The sequence below is a fragment of the Poecilia reticulata genome, linkage group LG13, assembly GCF_000633615.1.
Source record: "Poecilia reticulata strain Guanapo linkage group LG13, Guppy_female_1.0+MT, whole genome shotgun sequence".
Taxonomy (NCBI): Eukaryota; Metazoa; Chordata; class Actinopteri; order Cyprinodontiformes; family Poeciliidae; genus Poecilia; species Poecilia reticulata.
Window position 1 is genome coordinate 16,354,047 of NC_024343.1, and position 25,212 is coordinate 16,379,258.

At 41.5% G+C, this 25,212-nt stretch overlaps 2 protein-coding genes across 3 annotated transcripts in view; one reads left to right on the forward strand and one right to left on the reverse strand.

Moving 5' to 3' along the window:
- Window positions 1-15,399, forward strand: part of sik2b (salt-inducible kinase 2b) — a 50,961-nt gene extending 35,562 nt beyond the window's left edge. Inside the window, exons 7-15 of one of the 2 annotated variants that reach the window (XM_008425691.2) lie at window positions 931-1,157; window positions 2,460-2,612; window positions 3,555-3,713; window positions 5,663-5,894; window positions 5,978-6,271; window positions 8,957-9,114; window positions 9,871-9,984; window positions 10,200-10,291; window positions 11,259-15,399. In XM_008425691.2, the coding sequence (XP_008423913.1) occupies window positions 931-1,157; window positions 2,460-2,612; window positions 3,555-3,713; window positions 5,663-5,894; window positions 5,978-6,271; window positions 8,957-9,114; window positions 9,871-9,984; window positions 10,200-10,291; window positions 11,259-11,892 (2,063 nt within the window). In that variant the 3' untranslated portion in view covers window positions 11,893-15,399. The remainder of the gene's footprint in view (window positions 1-930; window positions 1,158-2,459; window positions 2,613-3,554; window positions 3,714-5,662; window positions 5,895-5,977; window positions 6,272-8,956; window positions 9,115-9,870; window positions 9,985-10,199; window positions 10,292-11,258) is intronic. The other variant, XM_017308329.1, reaches the window with a different exon arrangement.
- Window positions 15,400-24,521: 9,122 nt separating this feature from the next.
- Window positions 24,522-25,212, reverse strand: part of ppp2r1bb (protein phosphatase 2, regulatory subunit A, beta b) — a 15,068-nt gene continuing 14,377 nt past the window's right edge. The window contains exon 15 of the mRNA XM_008425692.2: window positions 24,522-25,212. This exon is cut by the window's right edge and continues 826 nt beyond it. The gene's annotated coding sequence lies outside the window, so the exon portion shown is untranslated.

Here is a 25,212-nt window from a genome sequence, read left to right on the forward strand (position 1 = left end):
TCTAAAGAATTATAAAGTCAGTTTGTGACCTTTAACCTGACAATGCAAGATTACAGTCAAATTCAGTTTCTAATTAAGCAAGATAATATAATACATAACAGCTTGAAAATAGTTTTATTCTGGCCTTCCTGAGCCATAGCACAGCAGAGAGGAAGTGTTTTTAGTAGTTTTTGAAACAGAGCTCCTCTAAGTTGGTCCAGATGCCTAGAAATCACTTGATAAGATGCAAACTCCAGCCTCATCTTGTTTCATTGGACATTCGGATGATTAAAAACAAAAAGTGTCCAAGAATTTCTATGCAAAAATTTTTAGCATTTACGTGTGTAGAGTAATGCTGCAGAATAAATTGTACATGTTAATGTCTTGAAGAGCATACTCTTAGTTAAAGGTGTTTTTAACAAATGACAAATCCAGTAATCTTAAGTTGTTGTGAGGTTTTCAGATGCATTACAAGGAAAAAATATATATATATATATATATATATATTCCAACTGATGCAAATAAGACTTGGCAAGCGGAAGAATGATTGCAGCGATTTTACTTACGAGTCCACCGGTTCTGATTCAAGAAAAGAATGGTGGAGTAAATGTTGGAAGGATGCTGAGTGGCAGGCAGGAATGCAGGGTGCAGCCAAGGGAACCGTAATCCTGTTAACAGCCCAGCTGTGTCTGACGTCAAACTCATCAAGCCACCAACTGGAGGTGAGGAGCTCTCATTAGGAGAGAAGGAAAGTGGAAAATCCTGAGAGCAATTAAGAAAAGAATACAGCCGATTTTTCTTGAACCGTCATTTTCACCTCACTTCATCAGGGCTGCTTGTGGCATTTATTCCCGTTTATCATGACTTGTAAAAATGGTTCTTTCATTTGATAATACACTGGTCTTAAAAACTTTGTGTGCTCTTTATGATTCCTCGATCCCCTCCTTTTAGACTGTGAGCACCTGATCCGCAGGATGCTTGTGCTGGACCCGTCCAAGCGTCTGTCTTTGGCCCAGATCAAGGAGCACAAGTGGATGGCTCTGGATGTTCCTGTGCAGAGGCCGGTTCTGTACCAGCAGCCGCTGTCTGCAGAGGGCGAGGCCGGCGTCGGAGAGTACAGCGAGCAGGTCCTCCGCCTCATGCACAGCCTCGGCATCGATCAACACAAGACCATAGAGGTAAGGGCCAGGCGTGAGCTGCGTCACTCTGCATGTGTTGATGCAGCGCAGTAACAATTTTATAAAAGATGAAAACTTTATCTGATTGTGTTGTTTTTCTCATTATATCTGTAAAATTAAAGAAAAAAAATCCTAATCTTATCAGTGTATTTTTTTTTAATAACTGTTATACATCGATGTTTATGCAAGTAATGGATTGAATGATTATTATAAGTGAACTGATCAACAGTGTAATTCATTTTTGCTCAGCCAGAAACATGTTTGTAGAGTTGGGTGCACTGCTGTCATGGGTGGATGCTTTAGCTCAGAAGATAGATGTAAGAAACGACACAGAAACACTGACTGAACCTGCATAGTGGAAATGGTGAAAACTCATGTGCAATGATTAAACCATCTTATCAATATTGACCAAAAATAATTGTGATTATGATGTTTTTTTTATTATTATGTCAGCCCAGTAGTGTGAGCTCTATGATTCAGACTAAAAACAGCTTTCAGAACCTTTGGAGCCGCAACCAGGGATCATTTTAAGAACCTACTTTTTTTTTTTTTTACATAAATGCCCATTTTAACTGCTACAATTTTAAAACTTAGGCATTTTTTGTCACAATAACAGTTTATTTCACTTTTGTTCCAGCAAATAATGTTGACATAGTTGACATAATTGGTATTTTTATGTGATTTGTTGATATTTGGACAGTTTGTGGAAGATTTTGCCTCTAAACCGAAATTATTTTTAACTTGACAAAATGAAAGAAAGAGACAACTTACGATCCAATTCGTACCAAACATGTTTTTAAGCACGGAGGAGGTAGTATTATGGTGGGATTTCAGGCTGACGAGAGCCGTATGCATTGAATCCAAAGTACATGGTAGGAGAAATGCACAAGCTCGAGGAAATATGCAATAATATAAAAATAGGAAGAATGGTGTGAAGATCACTGAATTACAGTCTGAATTATTCTTCACTAAGCAACTGACYGTCTAATCTGTCGGGATTATCTGAACCTGCATGCTGTTCTCAGTCTGTTCTATCCAGACTGTAATTTATGCATACTCTGGGTTTTTCATCATGCTCCTTTAACACACAGTCTGTGGGCTGTATTTTTATCTTCCCTCTGCTCTCCATCTTCTGCAATAACCCAGTTTCACACGGGGATGATTAAAGAATAATCTCATCAGATTTTAGAAGCTGTCACATTTAAGTCATCTTTAAAAAAAAAGCACAAAAAAAACAGGAGTGTGAACTTGAATGAACTTCAGATGCAGACTCCAGCGCTTATCCTGTCTGTCATCCTCCAGTCTCTGCAGAACAAAAGCTACAACCACTTTGCTGCTATTTACTACCTGCTGGTGGAGCGGCTCAAGGCACATCGCTGCAGCTTCCCTGTTGAACAGAGGCTCGACGCTCGCCAGCGGCGCCCCAGCACCATCGCTGAACAAACCGTCATCAAGGTAACGGCAGAGCTTCAGAGCATCTGAATAATGCGTGCTGATTAGTATCCTTGCCTCTGATCAAAGCTGCGTTATTCACACCTGCACCCTGGAACAAATGGACAGAGACGGCCCAATAATTTATTTATCCATCTCTTCTGTGCTCTCTCTCGCTCAGCCTTGATCTTAATGCGTTACCCTTGGTTACATTATTCATTATTTTTCCGTCTGTGAACACTTCTCACATCCCAGGGAAACTTGTCTTTAATTTGCCTCACCGTTTAGGATGCAGTTTCTTCTCTGTATGAACCTTTAACATTAAATCTACGGCAATGGTTTTATGTGTATTACCCTATATTTCCTGGCTGTAAATTATGTGCGGAACTACTGAGAAGAATTATAGCATGTATAATGATTTATATGAGGCTGTCAAAATTGTTTATGGTCACAAATTCTGTTTCTCTTAGTTTCATTAACATTCACCACAAGGCTAATGATTTGTTTAAATTGTCTCTTACTAAAAACAACATTATTCTCTAAATTAGTGCCTTTCTTTAAATTTATCACATCTCTTTCCTCTGCTTTGAGATTTCATGGCAAACTTTTGCTTAATTAGTTTTAAGTTGCATCATCAGTATTGAGGAATTGAAGGGTGGCCACTCTCAAATATATAAGTAAGGAAAATAATACTCGCACATAAAATAACTTTAGACTGTGATCCATTACAATATATTTTATCACTGAACATGCGGGTAACCGTCATTAAGTCAAAATCTGCTTTAATTATATGATCATTCTGATATCTGTAGTTAGAGTAACTTTTATTAAAGCATGTGTGATTCCTATATTACTATATCTCTCCTGCTTTTTCAGCAGCAGTCCCTGATTTACCTTAGTGTTATAAAAATTGTTAAAAACATTACTGACGAATCTTTCTATCTTTGCATTTCTTCCACTTCACAGTCCACCAGCGGTTCAGCACAGGTGGGGCTGCCCCTGCAGGGCGTACGCTTGTTGCGTCCCCCCACCGTTCCCCAATCCACCTCTGACGCCTGCAGCTTCCCCCAGACCGCGTCTCCTCTGGAGCAGAACTTCATGGTGGAGGACATCGGCACGCCCAAAGTAGGTCCAAGATGGTGCATGAGGGTGTGTTTTTGTTTGTGTCTCAGCCTCCATGTCACGCCTAATTCACACTTGTTTTTAAGTATTAGTTAGAACAGTCAGCATCAGCTTGTGACTTATTTTGATAGCTGTGTTCACTCGGGGTGAACCAGACTTGCTTGTGTGTGTGCGTGTGTGTGTGTGTGTGTGTGTGTGTGTGTGCACCAGACTCCTTTGAGGTTTGGAGCGTCGACCTGCCTGAGTGCAGCTGACATGTCCTCTTATGTAAGCACTCAGCCACATTCACATCAGACAGGACAGCTGCCTGTCCTGCACGGCTCCACACACACTGTGCTCTCCTTTTCATCAATGCCAACCAGCGACCTTTACCTCCAGGCCTGCTGTTTCCCTGACCTCCTGTTACAGAACATAGACACTGTTCATCTGTCGCGACGGTTCCACACACCTTCAAGCTTGCACCGAATGCTCAGTTAAAGCTTTATTTTCCATCTTATCCCCCCTTTTCAGAGCTTCAATAAAGAATGACTTGTGTGTGTGTGTGTGTGTGTGTGTGTGTGCGTGTGTGTGTGTGTGTGTGTGTGTGTGTGTGTGTGTGTGTGTTTGGTTAAGCAGAACGAAGCGCTAAGTAAGAGGGCATGTTATCTGCGTGAATGGAGTCTGGTTATGTAAGCGGTCCTGTGATGATGATGTGACCTAATGCAGAGCAGAGTGAACACACATGGACAGGAAGCCGCTGCGCTGCCCTCCACGATCTCTCTGCCCAGACTTCCCGCCCCTCAGCCAACAAATCGTTTTTTTTCTTCCTCGCCATTGGGCAATCTTCCTCCTTCTGTTTCTTTTTTTAACTTCCCCCCTCTCTTTTCATTCAGTTTCGTCCTTCTCCACTCCTTTCGATCGTTTCACCTCTGTATCCCCTTGACCTGCCACTTCTTTGTGTCTCAGCTCTCAATGTGTTTTTTATTCAACATGCGTCTGTTAGATAACAGCATTCCTATCTCGGCACACTAAAGAAAGCAGATGTGGATCTGGGTAAAGCTGCTCTTTCTAGATCAACACCAGGCTTTGTTGTTACTGCAGCAGCCAATACAGATGATCTGTGTGTGACTGTATACTGGCTTTCAAAATTACTCATAACCCTTGAACTGTTTCACTTTTTATCACATTAACAACCAAAAAGCTCAATGCATTTTATGATTAACAAACTCAATGCAATAAAAAGGATACTTGTATTCAGTTTTTTTGGTTTTGCAAATCTAAAAAGATCTTGTGGCACATATTTCAGTCCATCATGTGAACAACTGTAAACCTACTAAGAAACCCAGAGGATTTCTCAGTATCTAAACCAAAATTATTTTTAACTTGACAAAATGAAAGAAAGAGACGACTTACGATCCAATTCGTACCAAACATGTTTTTAAGCACGGAGGAGGTAGTATTATGGTGGGATTTCAGGCTGACGAGAGCCGTATGCATTGAATCCAAAGTACATGGTAGGAGAAATGCACAAGCTCGAGGAAATATGCAATAATATAAAAATAGGAAGAATGGTGTGAAGATCACTGAATTACAGTCTGAATTATTCTTCACTAAGCAACTGACYGTCTAATCTGTCGGGATTATCTGAACCTGCATGCTGTTCTCAGTCTGTTCTATCCAGACTGTAATTTATGCATACCCTGGGTTTGCATAAACCCAGATGGGTTCCAAATGGGTTCTGGAAATCCTTGAAAATACTTGAGTTTCAATTAGATGTTCTCAAGGTTTGGAAAATTCTTCATATTCAAACTGTGCAGTTTTGTAATAAATCTCATCTAATGTTTGAATAACATTTGAAAACATTTACAATTGACGCAAAAGTTCTTCAAACCCTTTATTTTTTTGTTCCCGTGTTTTGTGGCCTACAGTTTAATCCATGCAGTCATTCTTCCGTCCATCTTTCTCCATCTTAGGTGAACGGCTGTCTCCTGGACCCCCTCCCTCCCACCACTGTCCTCCGCAAGTCCTCTACCTCATCGCCCAGCAACATGATGGAGACATCGATTGATGAGGGCATCGAGACCGAGGAGCCGGACGCAGAGGACGATCCCGCCCACCTGCTTTCAGCCTATCAGACGGCTCGATTTGGCCAGCGGCGGCACACCCTGTCTGAGGTCACCAACCAGCCAGGACCTTCAAATCAAGGTTTGACGTCACTTTCACATCTAATAGCAGAAACAAAGTGTCCATCAGAATCCCTGATCACACTGGAAAACACGTCTTATCAGGTAAATTGTTCAGTCTGGGGCACAACCCATCCATGGGAAGCGTCGACTCGGATATTGGCTACGACATGGGCTCGGTGCACAGTGACCTCGGCCTGCTGGAGGACTCCCCGTCCCTCAGCGAAGTAATACCAGCCAGCGGCTCCGCCGCCGGCTGCAGCCCTGCACCTTTCATGATGACGAGGCCCCCGAACCCAGCAATGGCTGCCCTGACGTCCCAGCACCGGGAGATGCACAACCGCTCCCCGATCAGCTTCAGAGAAGGACGCCGCGCATCCGATACCTCCCTCACGCAAGGTCAGAGCCAACAGGGTTCAGTTAGTTCCTCAATTTGTTTTTTTGTTTTTGTTTTTGGGTTTTTTTTTTGCGAGCTGACAGACTACATTTACTCTACAATGAGTGAAAATCTTTTGAGATTTAAAAGTAGGCCTTAATTTAAGGCAGAAGTCTGAAACCCGTCCTCTAGGGTTACTGTCCTGCTTTTTTAGTTTTTCTCTGGTCCTGCACACCTGAATCAATTGGTTGGATTAAGTCCTCAGGTTGTGAGTAGGTTTTACAAATGACGCAAACTGGTTCTGAAGTACGAGAGTCTGAAACCCTTCACTGATTTACCAATTTTGCTGTCCATATCTAAGCAATGTTTATATTGAAGCTTTACAAATCTGTATATTCAGAGGGTGTTTTTTATAATCACATGCAAACATTGAAAACAGTATAAAGGTTTATAAAACAGTGAAATTGAGGTGTCTTAAGAATAGACATTTGCACCTCCCTTTTCAACCCTTTTGAGAAATGAAAGTTAGACTCGCCTCCTTTTATCCCATAATAATGCAAAACATTCAAACGAACCAAATTCAATAGAGAAAAGCTTGTCTAATTACATTGTGCCGAAGGCATCGAGCAAAGTGTCAAGGAACTTTATTTAAACAAACCAGACCTGCCTCATCGTAATGAACCAAGTACAGAGTGAACTCCAAATTTAAAGGCAGCTAATTAAAGTTATGGGAGCTGGTTTTATCTCCATTTATTCTCTGAGCTGCAGAAAAGATCATTTTTCCACTACTTGTGTATTAATTTGTAAGGCAAAACAAGGTAACTAACACTAATTGGAAGGTCCTCTCTATTTTTTACTATCCAGATTGATTTAAATCTAATTGAAACTGAGCTTTATTCTAATAGCTCACAGTGCCTTGTGAAAGTATCGCAACTTTTCACATTTTCTCATGTCAAGCATCACACATTGATGTATTTCATTTTAACGTTTATACCAACAAACAAAAGACCTGCAGCTGTAGCAGCAAAGAGTGATGGTGCAAAGTACTGACTCGGGATTGAATACCCAACTTCGTGTTGGTCTGTTACATAAAATCCCAAAGCAATGCGCTGAAGTTTGTGATGGTAACAGGACAAAATGTGACTGTAGCTTCCTGCAGTTTTAAAGCGTCTCAACAAGAACTAGAGCTGAATCTGTTGGAGAACAACGTGACGTGCAACTGAGTTTACTTTGATTGTTCAAGTCTCAAAGTGAAGATGAAGGAACTTTGATCCTTGTAAAGACACTCCTACAGCTCCTCCCTTAGCCCTTTACACTTTCAGACACACATGTGTGTTTTATATGTATTTAAAATCATGTATATGTTTGTCATTAGGCTGTCTGAGTGTCGCTCCCCTCCTCTTTCACATGCCCTTTTTCCCTGCTCCCTCTTCCCGTCTCTCATCCTCTTGGTTTCTCTTGACGACGACAACGGCGATGATTCACCTTGTGAATCAGATGCACATTTGAAGGTTTCAGCCCACATATTCCTCTCTCTCTCTTTCCCTCAACCCCTCCCAATGCCTCCACTCTTCTTTTAACTCACTTTCTGTCTCGGTGCTGCTTATTCCCTCTCTTTCCAAAAGCTGCAGTCTCTAGGTTTCTTTCTTCTGCACATCAGAGGGAAATAGAAGCCAAAACACAAGGAGGGGGGTTTGCTAAACAACCTCCATCTACCTTTTGGTTTTTATAGTTTCTTTTTTTTTTTTTACTTAATTATGTGCCTCCTGGTTGTAAATCACCTGTATTAAGGCCAAGTGGAGCCGATTTTACTCCGAGTTAAAAATATGGATCTTCCCTGGCTTAGCTCTGACAGGCTGTAGTGTGCACTCCCAGTTGGTGTTTGCAGTTATTAATTTATTTTTCCATAATCTTCTTTGGAGGGTGTTGATGCTGCGGATTCTTTTGCGTCAGACTGCTGACTCCGGTTTTAAATAACTCCCACCATCTCAGTGAGTCAGGTCCCATCGTTCACAGCCCAGGCTCGTCACCACTGGATGGAACTTATCAGAGCTGTTTGCTGTTTCTCACACACACACACACACACTGTCTCATGTGTGTATATACACACACAGCTGACGTCCATCCAGTGTCAGGAAGATCGACAAAGCCTCAACAGTCTGACGTCAGAGAGGATTAGGCCTGTTTCTGTAAAAGGATGGAGCCAGAGCTGGAGATTCAAGTCACAGTTGAGTTTATAGAAACAAAGACTTGATTTAGACTCTGGTTCATTCATCTTTTAGTCATGTAATCAGTGGTGAAATTAAGATGGTATGTAAGCCACATTCTGCCGCTTTGAAAGGTGTTTGATTTTTATTTTTTTGGCCGGAGGCTGTGGATAGTTTCTAACCATAGAGACATGTTTGTCTTTCCCAATTAACTCTGCATCTGATGAGTGTGGGTCATTTCAAAATCTACTCCGACATTTTATTTTCTACCTTTTGAGCAGCCATTATTGCAAACCCTTACAGGTCTACCTCTTTATTCTAAAATTTTACAGAATACTTTTTTTTTCTTTTTCTTTTTTGTTGCGTATTAAATTATCCGTCAGTAAAGTTAACAGAATCCTTGGATGTTTGGAGCTGAGATTTGACTCAGAGTTGTAAAAATGCTGGAGGTTTTCTTGTTGAAAATTGTTTTAATCTGTTCTGTTTGGTTTCTGCTTTCAGGTCTGGTGGCGTTCCGGCAGCATCTCCAAAACCTGGCGAGGACCAAAGGCATCTTGGAGCTGAACAAAGTCCAGATGCTGGTGGAGCAGATGGGCTCTGGAGACGGGGCCGTCTCCGGCCTCCTGGGACCACAGCATCATTTGCACAACCTGCTGGAGGTTAGTTTTCTGCAGAGTCTTTATTTTTTATTTTTCTCCCCCTCAATAACCAGTTCTCAGATTCGCCCCTGCATCCCTCCTGATTTAATATTATACATAAAAAAAGTAATAATTGCACACAAGCAACCGGGTTGTTGTGTAACCCCGGGAGAGGCAGCCAACTCCGGCTTGTTTACTGTCTCCCGTCCCCCTGGAGCTCCGAGCCCCGGCCAAAATGAATGCAGCCATTGTTGAAATGCATCGGACTCGCCCATAGAAATGACAAGAACTACAATCACACGCACAAAAAAAAACCCCTAGGCAAACACACTTATACACACACACACACACACTCACACAACAAAACAGGAACCGTCCAAGAAACGGAACCGTTGATGTCTTCTAAACAAAACCCCAAATGAGCACAAACAAGATCTTCTTGTTTTGTTTTTTCTTTCTTGTTTGTTTATTTTTTGTCCATTTTCATTATGCAATAAAGCTTCTCTTTGTTGGTTATGACCCTTGAAGCCCCATCATCCTTTTAATTAGCTTTCATTCCATTTACCTAATGTGAAATGCCTCTGGTACGCACCATTTAGGGAAAGGCATCAGGCCAATGAGTCGCCACACAGGCATCTGTGCAGGAGAAAGCAAAGCTAACTCGTCGAAGCTACACGAAGCGTCCAGACCCTGACGCCGCGTTTATTATTTGACGGAGGTGGGCAGGGAGGATCTGTGGGGATTTTGGTTTCCAATGCTCTATGTTTTTAATTAAAGGGTGAGGCCTGCAAGCAGCAGGAGGGCCTAGCTTTATACCCAGGTGAAGCCCAGCCGCCTCTCCTGTCCCGCAGACAGAGTTTGGAAACACAGTACCTCACACACAGGCTGCAGGTACAGTCACCATTACTCACTGACCGGTTTTACAAGCTCACACATGTTTATACTCGCCGCACAGCTGTAGCATTACGCTGCTGTGCCGAGTAGTTGTTGATGTCATTCGCAAATTAAGAAACTACCTAAAACAACTGAAGATTAGCATCACATTTTGCAATATTATAGTCGTAATTATTAGTTGCAATTTCAATTTTTTTTTCTTTTTTGCCCAGAAGGCCAACATCTTGGCAAACAGTCCTGCTAGCTGTCAGATTTTCTGTAAGGAGACTCCTCGAAGTTTAGAGCAGCAGCTGCAGGAACACAGGTAAAACAAAGATGTCTCATCTGAGCTCTCTTCTTCTTCTTCTCTGAATCCCTGGTGATTTCTGTTCACAGAACCTTGCAAAAGTATTCAAATCCTTAAATCCTTTCACTAATTGTCTCATTGTGACCACATAAAATCTGCTGCTAGTACAAATGTTAGCCTTGCCCTCCACGAATCTGCAAGACGGACAGGAATAAAGTTAGTTAGAAAAAACATGAAGGGAAACATGCTCTACTGCATATAAAGCTTAATACAAAATGTTTTGTGTGATGGAAAACTAACTCTGCATATCACCCTGAACACACCATCATACCCAAGGTCAAACATGGTGATGGAAGGTTCACACTGTGGGGAAAGACGTTCCTTAACAGAGACGGAGATGCGGGGAAGTTGAACGGAGATAAACACGGGGCAATCCTGTTGGATGCTTTAAAATACTTGAAACATCGTGGTCCAGTCAAATCTGGTGTAAGACTTGAAAATCATCCAGAATTGCAGTATTTGGCAAAGCAAATCTGTCAGAATTGTGAAAACGTGTAGAAATGCTTCAGCACGGCATTTCTGCAGGAAGCCAAGCAGCCACAGTGGCCCGGCCTGGTGGACAGACTGATGCTCCGTTTTGTTCAGCATCATCCATGTTGCTGTGCTGATTTCATGCCGAGCATTTTTTTTTTTTTTTTTGTTGCCTCTCATGTGATTCTAATGAGCAGAGCCGCTTTAAGTAGGCTGCTTTGTTTCAGTCCCATGAACATTTTTAACACATTTCTATGAACCGTTTCATTCATATGACGGCGTTCCCAACTCTATAGCTATAGCTCTCCATCCTTCTTTGCGTTGGATTCATTTTTTTCTTATAAAACACATGTAGCAGTTTAGTGTTTTAGACATTTGGTTCCACTTTTCCTACATTTTCTGCTTGGTTTTTTTATTCAAAATGCTTTTGTTCTAATTTGATGCCTCCTTCCAGACTGAACCAGAAGAGGATGTACCTGCAGCAGCAGTCGCAGGGAATGGGCCTGCAGGCCTACTTCAACCAGATGCAGATAGCTGAAGGCTCCTATCCTCCGGTGGGCCCCGCTATGGACCCCGCAGCGCCTCCGGGCCCCCCGCAGGGCCCCGCCATGCCAGCGGGCGGCCAGCAGCCAGGCGGCTCTCAGGCCGCCGCCCCTTTTGGTCATGCTCTCAGCCTGAGCCCCTTACTGGAGCCGGGGGAGGGCGTGGTTTACGACCCCTACATGAGCCATCACCACTACACCCAACATCTGCCTCACGGAGCCCACCTCCACCCCCAGCTCCACCACCAGCTGCCTCAAGATGCTTCCAGCTGCGGCCTGGGCTTCAGCTTCCCTCCTGGCTGCGAGCAGCCCATCCTCGGGCCCCCTCCCGAGGCTCTTCCGCCAGACCAGTACGAGCTGTCCATGAACCCCCCCTCGCTGCTGCATCCCGCTCCAGGAGAGGCGGAGGCCAGAGCCATGCCCGGGGTTCTGGGCGGGCCGGCCCAGTCGGACAGCCTGGGGATGAGCGAGCTGCCTGCTTCTCTGCTGGACAGCGAGATGATGGAGACCGTGGACTCCCAGCAGGGCTTTGTACTGGTCAACTGAACCCAGCCAGAGGAGGTTCTTGTTGTTCCTAGAGAGCAGTGTTAAACAGCGAGGCAGCATTAAGAGAACGGAGATGTAAGCGGAGGTCGTACGCGTAGCAGCAGGGAAGGAAGTGTTCACTTTTGTGCAACTAATAGAAACTTCATTTCTTAGTTGTAAGAAGCCTCAACATTTGTACCAAAATCCTCCCTCAACCTACCTCCCTTTCTCCTTCTGCACCTCCCTGTTGTAGTTCTCGTCTGCCCTCGCAAGGCAGCAAGGAGGCCTGTCGCCGTGCCGACGCGACGAGGCTGCCATCGCCGCGTGCGCTGAGCCGTTTAATGAGACCGGCGGAGGGGATGCCGCAGCATTTCGTCTAGAAATGGTTTGAGAGCAAACTAATTTAGGGACTTGAAACTGAACGGCAACCAAAAGCACAATAAGGCTGGTCGTGCTTTTCGTACTTCAAGTTACCGTTGACGACAATAAGGCGGGTTTCTGAATGAGACTTCTGTGGATTTTTATTCAGTTTGTTTGGAGAAGATGGGGGGAGAGAGTGCGAACCAAGTGAGCAGGAGAAGATGGGCCTCGTTTACCACGGTACCACAAATATTAACGCAAATTCAAGTGATTCAAGCTGGTGTTTTTGTGCAGTTATATTACAATGGTCATCAACAGGTTTTAACACTATCACTTTGATACACAAAGATGTAACAAACACCTGCTATGGTGTTACGTTTCTTAACCGTTAAGGACATCTATTTTATTTTTTTTATTATTTTGTGATGTTTGATTCATAAATTCTAACTACTGATCTCAAGCTATTTCCAACACTACTGATTGCTGTCCCAGTTCCAGCTCACCCATTACCATGATTACCAGTTCAGCGGAGGCGTGGGTCATGCCTTCGCCTGGTAAATGAGGGCTGATGTCGATTCAACGCGGAAAGTGGAGGGTTGGAGTTGAACGTGTGTTTCTGTGGCAATACTGAAGCAATATTAATCCTGAATGAATGTTGAGGGTGGGGGTGTCGCGAACGGAAACCTCCGATTGGTTCCCCAGCCACCTCCAGGTCAGCGGTGACGTCACTGGAGCAGATGATGTAAGCGGGAGATAATCTCACCTCTGTTCACGCTGGGAAACGTTTCATGGAGGTTACTGTGGCGAAGTCGGAGAAACTGGTTAGTTTTTTCCAAAAATAATCATTTAGAGTATTAATTTAATCAAAATATTTTGTGGAAAAATGGAAGAAACACTGTATTTGCCCTACAAACATCAAAAGCTATCTTTTTAAGGTATTCTGTAATCAAATCAGAAACAGTGTTTTTAGATTTTTTTTTAAAAAAACTTTTTCACAGTTCTTGTTTTAGAGATTATTTCTGGTTTACTTCCTCTGCTCCAGTCATGCCTCTGCTGTTTTGTTTGTTTGTTTCTTTGTTTGTTTGTTTGTTTGTTTGTTTTTAAATAAATAACCCCCTTAAAGATTTCCTGAGTGGATTCTCCCCTTTGACGTTGCGGTAGCATCCTTCAGCTAACGGGGAATCTCAATTTTTTCCTCAGCCTATCTCAAGTTTTTTTATATTATTTTACTTTAACGGCACTCAGACTGTGTTCGCTCTACTACATAAAACTGACAGATGATCAGTCGTCATGACAGCCGTTGAGATGAGAACGGTACTGCGACCATCTGCCAGACCGTGCGGCTTGTGGTGGTTTGTGGTTAAACTGTAGGAAGGTTTGGAGTCGGATCCAGCAGCAGAACCAAGGTGTTCGCTCAGATTTGTCTGACCCGGAGTTGAAACTGACAGTTGAACCGTCAACAAAAGCTGGTCTGACCTTGGTTCATGTGCAGAGAGTTTGAGTAAATCAACCCAACGATCAAAGTTAAATTAGCTCATTTGTTTGACCAACTTTTTTTATTTTTTTTTATTAGGATTTATCGACCAACAAAAGTAGCATGTAACTGTGAAGTGGAAGGAAACAGATAAGTGGTTTTTAAACGCATCAGCAAGCCTTGATCTGAACCATTTCATCATCCATTTCCCATCAACTGGCCAGCTTTCTTGTCCCAGCTAAAGAGCAACGTCCTCACAGCAGGACACTGCCACCAGTGGGTCTACCCAGGGTTTTGAGAAAAAATGTTTTCAAGTTGTACGTCTTATTTTATTAACTAAAAATAAGTTTTTTTAAATGGCAGACCAGATTTGAAGAGACTAATAGTTTCCTATCAAGGCGTCAGAGTAAAGGGGGCTGAATCCAAACGGTGGTGGCAACATCATGCTGTGGGGTTGCAGGGACAAGGAACCTGGAACGTTTCACAACTGTGTGCTTCTTTGTGTTGAAAATCTGTTGTTGGATTTTGGTTCGAAACCTTTTGTAAGGTTGACTGAACAGCAGCTCTTTGGCTTATTTGGTCACTTGGTTGTTTGTACCTTCAACAGACTCAGCTGACCAGAATGAATTGCAGGCCTGTTGCAATATTTGCCTCGTAGTCGCATTAACAGTTCCACCCTTCACTTTACAAACTCGGCATGTTGCTCTTGTCGTAATCCAACCATAGTTTGACTGGGAAAAAAAAAAAAAAAAGAGGCTCACACCCAGTTTGTGGGTTTAAATGTCCATTAGATAGAAATAAGGACTGAAGCAAAAATAATTGAGGTTTGGCATAAGAGAGGGAGGGGGAGTTGCCTTTGTGAATGGCCAGACTGAAAGATCTACCGGAGGACCTTGGGAGGTTGAACACTGGGGCACTTTCACTACAGGGAAGAAGAGATGGAGGAGAAAAGGGTGAGGAAAGTTTGCGGCTTCCTGGCAGACGAAGCGCGTCCTCCGATCGGGAGGGAGACGCCTTTCTCCTCTCTCTTCCCCAACCAATAATGGACACAAAACCCATTTTCTTTCGAGGTAAGACCAGATCGAGCGCGACACTTTACGTGACTGTCGATCTGAATTTGAGAAAAAGCAACACTTTTCAGTTTATTATGACGAGTGTTGTTTGTGTGGCTGTAGTGAATCCTCGCCCGGGGATATTGTGTTGAATAGTGTTCAGTGTGCCTTTTTACTTCTTTTCAATCTAAATATGAATGACTATTCCTGGTTTGGCTCCTGTGTCGTTTACTATTGCTTCCTCTCTGTTTTTATGATTTTGTTTTGTTTTGTTTTTTTCCTGAACATAAGTAGAACCAGGTTTTCCAAAGGTACCAAAGTCCCTCAGAAGTTTCCCTGTACAACCCACCATGTGGAGTTTTGGAGCTTCTTTATTTTCTTCTCTGTTGTCTTTATTATTATTTTTTTCTAGCTGGTCAAATCTGTGTATGCCATTTAAAAGTATTATAGCAATATTTCTCTAGTTGAAGACTAAAGTCATGAAGATTCTAGTGGATGTGTTTCCAGGTATCATAATTTCACCTCCTGCTGATTTAAAAACAAAAGTCAATCAATAGAAATTCAGTTTTATATTTACCTTCATTGATGTTGACCACACATAAGCTAACTTGCTGTTGAGATTAAAAAGGTTTATTGAACAGAGTCGGGCGTCTTTCATGTTTGTGTTTGTCTTGGTTAATCGTTGGGTTAAAGGAAGTGATCCTGCTCAGGATCCAGGTCAGTCCACCATCAGCCATTCAGTCCATCTAAATATTAATGTCTATCCATTTACTCATTCGTGTATTAATTACATCCATTGATCTGTCATTCGTCTTAAAATCCTGGTATTCATGCACCAAACCATGCATCTGTCCATTCACTTATGAATCTCTTCCTATTCAAAAGTCAAATCTTCCCATTTCCTGTTGTCATCCCATTCTTCCATCTTTTCCTATCTTCATTTGTCTATCAATCCATCTATGTGCCTGCAGGCCTTAATTTGTAGTATTTTTTCCCGGTCACATGGTGCCGGAAAAAATAGCACATTCAAGTAACTTTACCTTCTATTATAAAAATGGTGCATATATCATACATAAGCTAAAAAAGTTGATGCCTCTGTCTCTTTAAGAAGCTCCTACTCGTTCCGACACGCTCTCAGCGCAACGTCACAATGTTCCCCCACTACGTCGTCGTTGACGTCTGTTCTTGGGAGCGTTGGACTGCTGCTGCTAGTCTGGGCGAACTGAGTGGAGAACCTGAAGTGCAGTGGTGTATATTTATGTAATACCTCCTCCTCCTTTAAAAACGTATCGCAACAAAATGGCATTTTGTTCAAAATACGACAATGAGACTGTAGGTTCTCAAACCACATATCCTGAGATAAATCATGAATAAGTCCAGCCCAGGAATGAACATGGTGACCTGGATCCAGGTGGAACCACCTCAACCTTGTGATGTGGACTCGGCTCCTTCTTGGTGTACAAGTACCTGACATCTAAAGGTATCCACAAAAGGAAAGTCCACCTATAACGGTGTTAGAAGATACTATCAGATTGGATATTTCTTTCAACGCTGCTCTTTTTTTTTGTTGCACAAGTAGCTGTGAAACTGCAGCGTTTTGCAGATCTCTTTTAGCAATGAGTGTTAACCTGCAGGAGGCGGTGAATAATTTACCAGCAGAGATGAGAGCTGCAGCCCGGACCAGTGGCTGAGCTCTCCACCTTGACACCAAACTGAATCCTTCCTCAGGGAAACTTACCTGACAATGCATGGGAAACTGCAGGGAATTCAAACACCACCTCTTTCTCTGTGTAAAATTAGGCGAAACTCTGGTGTCTGCAGAAACAGCAGGTTTCAGTCAAAATGTCCTTAGAGCAAACTACTCTCCCATCGAGTGGAGGGAGGGCTAAGGGCCATGAGAAAAACACGGGTAATGTGTGTGGAAGGGCTCATGTAGAGGGAACACGTCAATCCAATCAGCCCACTCAGACAGAGGACAGCTAATCCTACTAATACACCAACAGAGGTAGGTGGGGGTGGATCCAAGGAAGGGGGTCAGTCTGTTCATGGAAACCAGAGAAGGGCTTCTTTTCCTGGGATGAGACCATGTGCACGACCTCTCTGTTTGGGCTGCAGGGCCAAAGCGTCCGTCCGCGGTAGGTCATGACCGTTCAAAACTCCCTCAGGATCAGATTCCAGTCGGCCCCATTCCTCGGCCCTCAGATCTTAGAAGGCGAGGCACTTAGAATATCACAATCTGTGCACGAGGTAATAAAATTCAAGCTGCTTTATGAGAAAGTAAAGCAGCAAGGATTTAATGTACAATGTGCATTTAAATGCAGATTTCAAGCGTACTGGGCTAAGACCTGCTGAAAACAATCTGATAAAACACGATCTTATTGGAAACTGCAATAACCTTTCAAATTTGTTGATGGAAAGTCGTTAAAGCAACATTTTGACTATTACAATGATCTATTTTACTGAAAATCCATGCATTATGTAGTTTCAGCTCTGTGTATGTTGCTATACATTTTTTGGGTGGTAAAACCAGTGATTTCTGTCTCTTCTGCATCAAGTTAGAAGAAATTCTGACCCATCTAGTGATTGATATTATGGACAACCTGACTCACTGACTGCAGGGAACTTTGGTCACGTGTTGGTGACAGAAATATAAAGTTGTGAGTCACTGGCCTGTTTTATTTAGTCGATGTGATTCATTTCCTGAGCTTGGGGAAGCAGTAAAATACTGAAAAAAGTGACCCAAGAACAAACCCTTGGGGATCCCCACATCGGATCTTGATCCGATTTATACCAGCCAAATGATTCAGTCAACCTGGTCTGCTGAGTATATAGGAGCTGAACGTGCTTGGCACAGTACCAGACAATCCTACCAACTTTTTTTAATTTGTCAATAATGATGCTGTGATAAAACCGAGTCCAGCACTGAGATCCCGTATTGCAGAGAAAGAAGTCTCGGGTATGTTGCCGCTCAGACGCGCATGTTGAGAATTTTACTAATCCAATCTGTCGGGATCAGGGAAGGAATCTTGGGGGAGAGGAGGAAAAGAGTAGCTAACACTTCTCTGTTTCACTTCTGCTTTGACATGGATTACCACAAAGTCTGCTTTCCTGTGTTCTTAATAAAACGTGCAGGCTGGCAATGAATTTCCCTGCAAGACGGCAGCCTTTTGATAATGAAATGCGGTTATTTATAGTGATCTCCCGCAGGCCGACACGGATGATCTTCCTCTTCTTCCTCAGTGAAATATCACAGTATCAGAGGTGCCCCGTTCGCTCATCAGGCCAGAGTACTCTGTAATGACATCAACGGTTGCCGTGACAACCTGCAGGAGGATGGATGACAACATCCTGCCGTGTCTTTCAGAGCGGGAGATCGCGGCACAACTGCAGAACAGCGATTCAGCGAGAATAAAGTTTTGGAATGGACTCGTATCGTCTACGAGGTTTGTGAGCATTGGTATGTTCAGCGAAGAATAAATGTACCCAATACATAAGTAATTACACATGAAATAAGTTCATTTTTCAAAATTGAAATGATGCCTTAATTATGTATTCATTTTAACAACAAAAACAATAGTTACTACAATGTATATTTAAATTTCTCTATTTACCTACTTACAAAAACCGAGTTCGGTTCCCTTTTCTACTTATTAAATAATTCATTCATTCATTTTTTTTAACCACAACTGGAAACAGACCTTACAGCTGAAGCAAAAGTCCTCCAAATGTGTGAGGATTATATATATATATTAGGTTATTGAAGGTCAGAGGCCTTTTCTTGTCTCTGATTTCTGGGGAAACTCATGCTGGCCAGCAGATTGGATAAACTCTTAAAATCCCAGCACACATGACCTAGTAGTGGCAGAAAAAAAAAAAAAAAAAAAAGCCCACCTGGCAGTGTGGCCTGTAGGACGGATGGTTGAGCAAAGGGTCAAACACTCATTGCTTCACAGATCCTCTGATACAGCTCAGAGAAGAACAGAGGGAGAGAGCTGGAGCGACAAGGTGACTTGAAGAAACGGAGCGGCCAGCAGCGCGGCTCCTCTCCCCGCCTGATGTTTGTCATTTGTCATCCTGAGAGGAACTGACCTCACTCTCTCTGTGTGTGTGTGTGTGTGTGTGTGGCACTGTCACACTGTGAGGGGGCTTTGCTTGACTCCGTTCGTTATAAATGACACAGTCCTGGGAGGCAGCTGCATTGACGTCAAGGCTCTCGGCTCTGTCAAGGGCTCAAGCTGCTGAAATCCTCCCAAATAGCCGGATCTAAATTGAGAGAAATGGACTGCTGCTGTTTTATTACTGCCTGGTGAACTCCAGTGGATTGGAGGGGTTGATTAGCCCCCCGTTTTTTCAGGTAATGGTGTTTTAATAAAAAATTTCCAGAAGAGCGTTGTTCTTGTCTCCCCCTTTCCCCCCCAGCATGTTTTGATCTGCGAGAGGAGAAGATGTTTTATTGTCAACCTCAAATGCTGCATCCGTTCTTAATGTTGGAGTCCCAAAGCCTTAGAAATGGGTTTGTATCTCTTACGACCGATAGATATGATGAGCTATTATTCAGATTTGTTCACCTACCTCATGTCGTCCATCAGGTGCTATTGAAGGGAAAAGGGCTAGAAGGTTTCAATTGTTGTAACACCACTAAAGATTTTCCAAATGTTTATTTATTCGAGTATGAACTTCAGCATGTCATTTTAGACCTAACCGTCTAAGGGGAGACGATTGGACGTCTTCTCCAAGTCTACAAATCATATGTACACTAATCTACAATAATCAGAAGAAAAGAAAAAATCCTCCAATTTCTGACTGGATTTTCAAATTAATTTTTAAAACACGACACCAATAATGCTATGCTGGCTAAATATTTTTCTCCTTACCTCAAACATTTTGTTCAAAATATCAGCCATAACCTTTTGGACATTCAGCCGCTGCAAGATGGGGCTATTTTTCCTCCCCCACCAATTAAAAACTGCACTTTATGTTCATCAATCAAAACCATTTGAGTGTGACAAAAAGCAAAAAAAAAAAAAAAAACCCAAAGAACTCTGTGGTAGTGCACACTAAACCCCAGCAATGAGGTATACAGTCAGAGAGCTGTGTGGAGGACTGGGAAAGCTCAAGGCACCAGCAAGGGCTGATGGGAGATTTTGAGGAGATTAAAGAGAGCAAAGTTGAGGTTCTCATAAAGGCCTCTGCCATGTGATTTATCGCCCTAATCCTCTCCGTCAGCTGCTCCTTTGGAGCTAACTGAACGGATGGCGCATCTTAAATCTGCTTCTGCAAAACTCAACAGCTCAAATCTGGCTTCAAAATCCCCCCCTGGCATTGTTGTTTAAAAAAAAAAAGAATCCAAACATATTTCCTCCCCAAACAGAATGACTTGGGGCCCAGCCCTCGTTCTGCACGGCGCCGTACCCCAGCAGCGGTGAGGGTCAGGTGTCCGGAGTCCTGCTCGGCAAGCTCCTCTGAGGGCAAAGCCGACCAGAGGAGCCGCACTTTCATCTCCTCAGGAGCTACCGACCAGAGCAGATCTGAGCAAACACAGAGTGGGGAACATGTGGGACTAATTATCGAGAAGGACACACGCCAAGCTGAAAAGCAGAGGGTTCAATGTTCTTTCAGTTCGGTTTTACAAATCTGTTTACTGTCCTTAAAAAGGAAAAAAAAACAAGAAATTTGGGCTGTTCCTGTGAGGAAACAGGATTAAAAACATGAAGCCAAGTGAGCAGAATTTTTAAAACAGCATCATTCCAGCCTCGTTTTAGACATTTCACTTATTTACATGTTTTTTAAAGCAGATCGCCTGCTTTAAATAACCTAAGCTCCCCTAAATAAATGATAACTGACAGCTTAACATTGCACATATTCAGGTTTATTCAGCTCTCACAGGGAAAAGCCAAAAAAGGTTACAGGCAGTATTACGTGTTTCCCAGCCACATAATGCCATTTTATAGTTCAATCAAGTAAATATTTTACCTGCAGTGGTTATAAAAATGCTATACATACCAAATATGACTTCACAATTTAACAGCTAGAAATTGGGCCTCTGTCTCTTTAAGAAACTCTTGCTCTTCAGGAAGTCATCACATCACTCCTCTATTAGCCCATAAAAGACGTTTTCACAAGCGTTGCACTGAGAAGTGGCTTGTATAAGCAATTCAGCAGCATCAGCTAATTATTTGGTGTTTGCTAATTGCTCTCGGCTAGTCTGCAGGAGCTGAATGGCTGGAGTCGCAGGGGTGGGGCGCTTTGTGAGGCAGAAGCTGAGAAGATTGGAAGCTGCAGCTCTGAGGAGGAGCTTCATCCTCAAAGTCCCCCAAATGTTTTGCACAACTGAACGGTTGCCACGGGAGATTAAAAGATTTCTCAAACATGCATGAAAGAATCAAGGCAAAACCCCAGGTAGGTTTTTCCGGAAGGGAATATAATGTGAAGCTACAAAAAAAAAAAAGTTCATTTTACATGGCATGTAAAATTTTACATTTTACATGGCATGGTTTTACAAGTCCCCCCCGACTCCCCAACTCGAGACGTTTTGTAAGAACATTATGAATGGAATTTAAGATCATTATTTCCACAGAAATATATGAACTTCGTCCAGCCAACTGACAATAAATGTGACCAAGTTAAAAAAAAATGTATGCTTTAGTATACTAAATTTTAACATACTTTGATGTACTTAAACTGTACTATTTTGGAACAACTAATTTTGTACTTAGTGTACTTTAGTAGTACTTAAGCTGTATAAAATTACAACTTTTAGTATACTTCACCATACTTTTTTGGAACAACTTCAAGTTGTACTTAAAGTATACTTTTAAATGTAATATTCAACAGCTTCATTTTTATATTGAGTGTACTAATTCTGTCATAGAATTATATTAATGTACTTTTAATATATTTTAAATATACTACTATGCGCAAGTAATGTATTTAAATTACACTTTTTATTTTTGATTTACTGCTATTGTTAATAAAGTACAATTTTAATTACTCATACTTTGTACATGACATGCATAACTACACTACAGTACTTACATTTTTTAGGCTACAATTACATGGAAAGATTAATTACACAAGATGCCCAAGGTAATTCAAATATTKTGTTTTATTACTGACATTTTAAAATTGTCCAATTTTACTCACAATTTTATGAACTTTACATAAATGATCAGTTTACACATCAAAAGTGAACACATGAACATGAAAATGTAAGTGTGACAATAAAACATGACTGAGGATCAACGACAGAACATTCCCGTTCACTGCACCTTACAGGAACCTACAAAAAAGAACAATAGAGCAATTAAACAGAAAAAGTATTTGTATTTTAAAGAAGACAGAAAAATGGCAAATAAAAAAATAATACAATTTTAAGATGTTGTGGACTCGCCATGTATGTGACATCATCAGAACTGATAGATGATTGGGACCGGATGCCTGGGGTGGAAAAACATTTCTGGGTGTTGTCTTTGCCCGTTTGTGTTAGAAGTAGAAAAAAATAGTCAGCAATGTCATAGAATCAGTTGATGTTGGCATTAGCTATGAAGCTGTTTTAAGTGTGGACTTAAGGAAAGAAACTACCTTAAAATCTTTCCATCCATGATCTGAACACACTGATCCTTGCAGGGTGGTGACGGGGGCTGGTGGTGCCCATTTCCAGCAGCCATCAGATGAGAGGCAGGGTTCACCCTGGACAGGTCACTAGTCCATCACAGGGCCCTGAAAGCCAACAACAAATAAAGTGTATGAAAGAGAAATGTTAGATTAACAAGGAGAATAAATTATGTCCAGTTATAAATTATGTCCAGTTAAACCAAATCATGTTTATTAAGCACTTGGTGTTGGTAACACAGCAGTTTTTGTTGTTGAAAATGTAGCTAGCTCCTCATTGAAAAAACAAACTTACATCATGAAGACAATGTGGAGGTTCATCCTCAGAGCTGGTTGGTGATCTGGTGGAGTCAGAGCCTCTTCTGAGACAGAAAGTCTTTAGGTTTTCTAACACCTAATTTCTCTGGCTTCYTCTTTCATCTTCATTTGCTTAGTTAGACTGCAAACATATGTTGAAGATAAAAACATTGATGAACGAGTTAGAACAACAACCTCACAATATCAAATTCTCTCTGTCTTATCAAGCTTAATTAAAACCAGGTTAAGTTTATGAATTAAAGTTTAAGTCGCAACAAACAGCCTCCATGCAGTTATAACATGAAGCTGAATGATTGCTATAGTAATAATCATACAAGTCACAATAAAAATGATAAAATAATTATTTATGAAACCAACATAAGTTATATATGAAGATAATTAATAAGCAAACTTACCACCAGCTAGCAACACGTTAGCAGCCTTCGTCCCCACGGGCTCCTTTTGTGACACACATTTCATTTCTATCGGTTGTTGTCCCGTTGTGTTGTCGTCTAACTCGGACTATGACTTCACCAGCTTGAATTTACCAAAATTAGTAACTATTGTCAAGGCCCTCTCTACTTTTAAGGCAATATTATGCGAGTAAAAATGGCGAATTTGAACAGCGTCTGTTATTTTCTCTGCGTTCTTTTTTTCTTCTCTTAGTGGCGTTTTTTAAATAAATGAAAGCGTGAAATACCGCCACCATCTGGTCTGGAGTGTGAACTGGACCGAATGCCGTTGATTATAAGGTTTTACATCAAACATCTGAAAATGGATTGGGTACTTTTTTAAACATTACATCATGATTATAATTTTTTTTATTGTATACAATTTTAATAAATATTAAAAGATTATTAAGGCACTTAAAAATTCATACTTTTTAGGTACTTATAAAGTATGCCTACATATTACATTAAAACGCACATACTTCTGCACAAGTATTAGTTTTATTTTGTAATCGGGTTGCTGCGTGTTGCAGACTTCTGCCCAGGTCCCTCTTGAAAATGAGATCTGGATCTCAACTGGGTTTGCCTGGTTAAATAAAGAAAATTAAGGCATACTTTATTAGCCTAAAATTTACACTGAGATGTAATTTAAAACATACTGAAAACAATAATCTAAAGTAGTGTTAAGTGAATTTAAAAAAATTCTATTTTGAGCATATTTTTTAAAATATGCACAAGATATATTTTAAATATACTTGAGAAAGTGTATATTTACACTTGGGCAAATATATATTTTGTTCACTTATACTTTTAAAATATTAAAAGTGTATTTTGGTACAATTATGTTTAAGCGTGTTTAAAGTTCTAATTTCGAAATTGGTACAAGTATACTTCAGATATACTTATAGGTAGTACACTTAATACTTAGTATACTTAAAGTGTACTTTCACAAATTGTTTGAAATGTACTACTAAAGTATACTTTTTTTTCACCAGGGTGTGCTTACCCATGAAAAAAGACAATTCTCAACACGTGCAAAGCAGAGACTCATACCTACTCAGCTGTCACTGCAGCAATAGGTAGTCCTCCAAACACAGTGTGGCTAAACACAAACGCACAGCAACCGATTTGTGAAATGTCCTGAAACATCCATTTCACAACTATAAACTACTTTACTGAACCTTGACATGCAATTTCCGAAAGAATGCATTCGTATTTAGTCGTGATGTAATAAAACGTGACAAATCTCTGCGGATGCGTTGCTTCGGTTTCACTTCTCGGTGCGAGTGGCTTTATGGATCGAGGTAGGTAAGATGTGCAGCGAAACTGCAACATCTGCTGAGGCAAACTTAAAAATAAACCTTGTTTATTTGCAGCAAGCTGGCAAGGAAATTAGAAACCAAAGGGTACACAGCTTGTTTGTTACTTTATTTGGATCAAGATACAGTAGTACAGCTTCCCAACTGTGAAGAGAATTCAAAGTAAAAATCAGAGCACAGACTTTGTGATACAGGACAATCGACAATTAAGGTTTACTCAAGAGAATGAGGGGGGGAGGGAGGCAACAAAAAGGAGGGAGCAGTTCAGAGAAAGACAAAAGTTTCTTTTATTAACACAGACCGACGTTTATTCAACCCGCCCTCTAACCACGCCACCACCCACCCCACAATAAAACATTATGCAGCTTTACGTACATAAGCAGCCCCTACAAGCCGTCTTTGAAAGCATGCACTCGTTTGTTCTCCATCTCGTCGAGGTTTCTAAGCAATAAGTCCTCTTACCTACTGCTTTCTGACCTCATGCTGAGCGGAGGACCTGGCTTGGCTTTAAAGAAAAAAAAACAACAAAAAAACTGATTGGCGTTAAAACAGCCGTGGTTTTCTGTTTGCCATGATAGCTGTCAACAATTTAGTTTTACCGTGCAACAAAATACTGAAAAGAATGGCGTCTTTTTAAAAAAAAATTTCCAGAGCAAAGCGGTTTATCCAGGCATAAAAAATAAAAATAAAAAAAAAGTTTCTTCTAAATGAGCAATTCTGTCAACAGATATGATGATAAACCTCACTTGCCTACAAAACATCAAAAAAAAAAAAAAAAA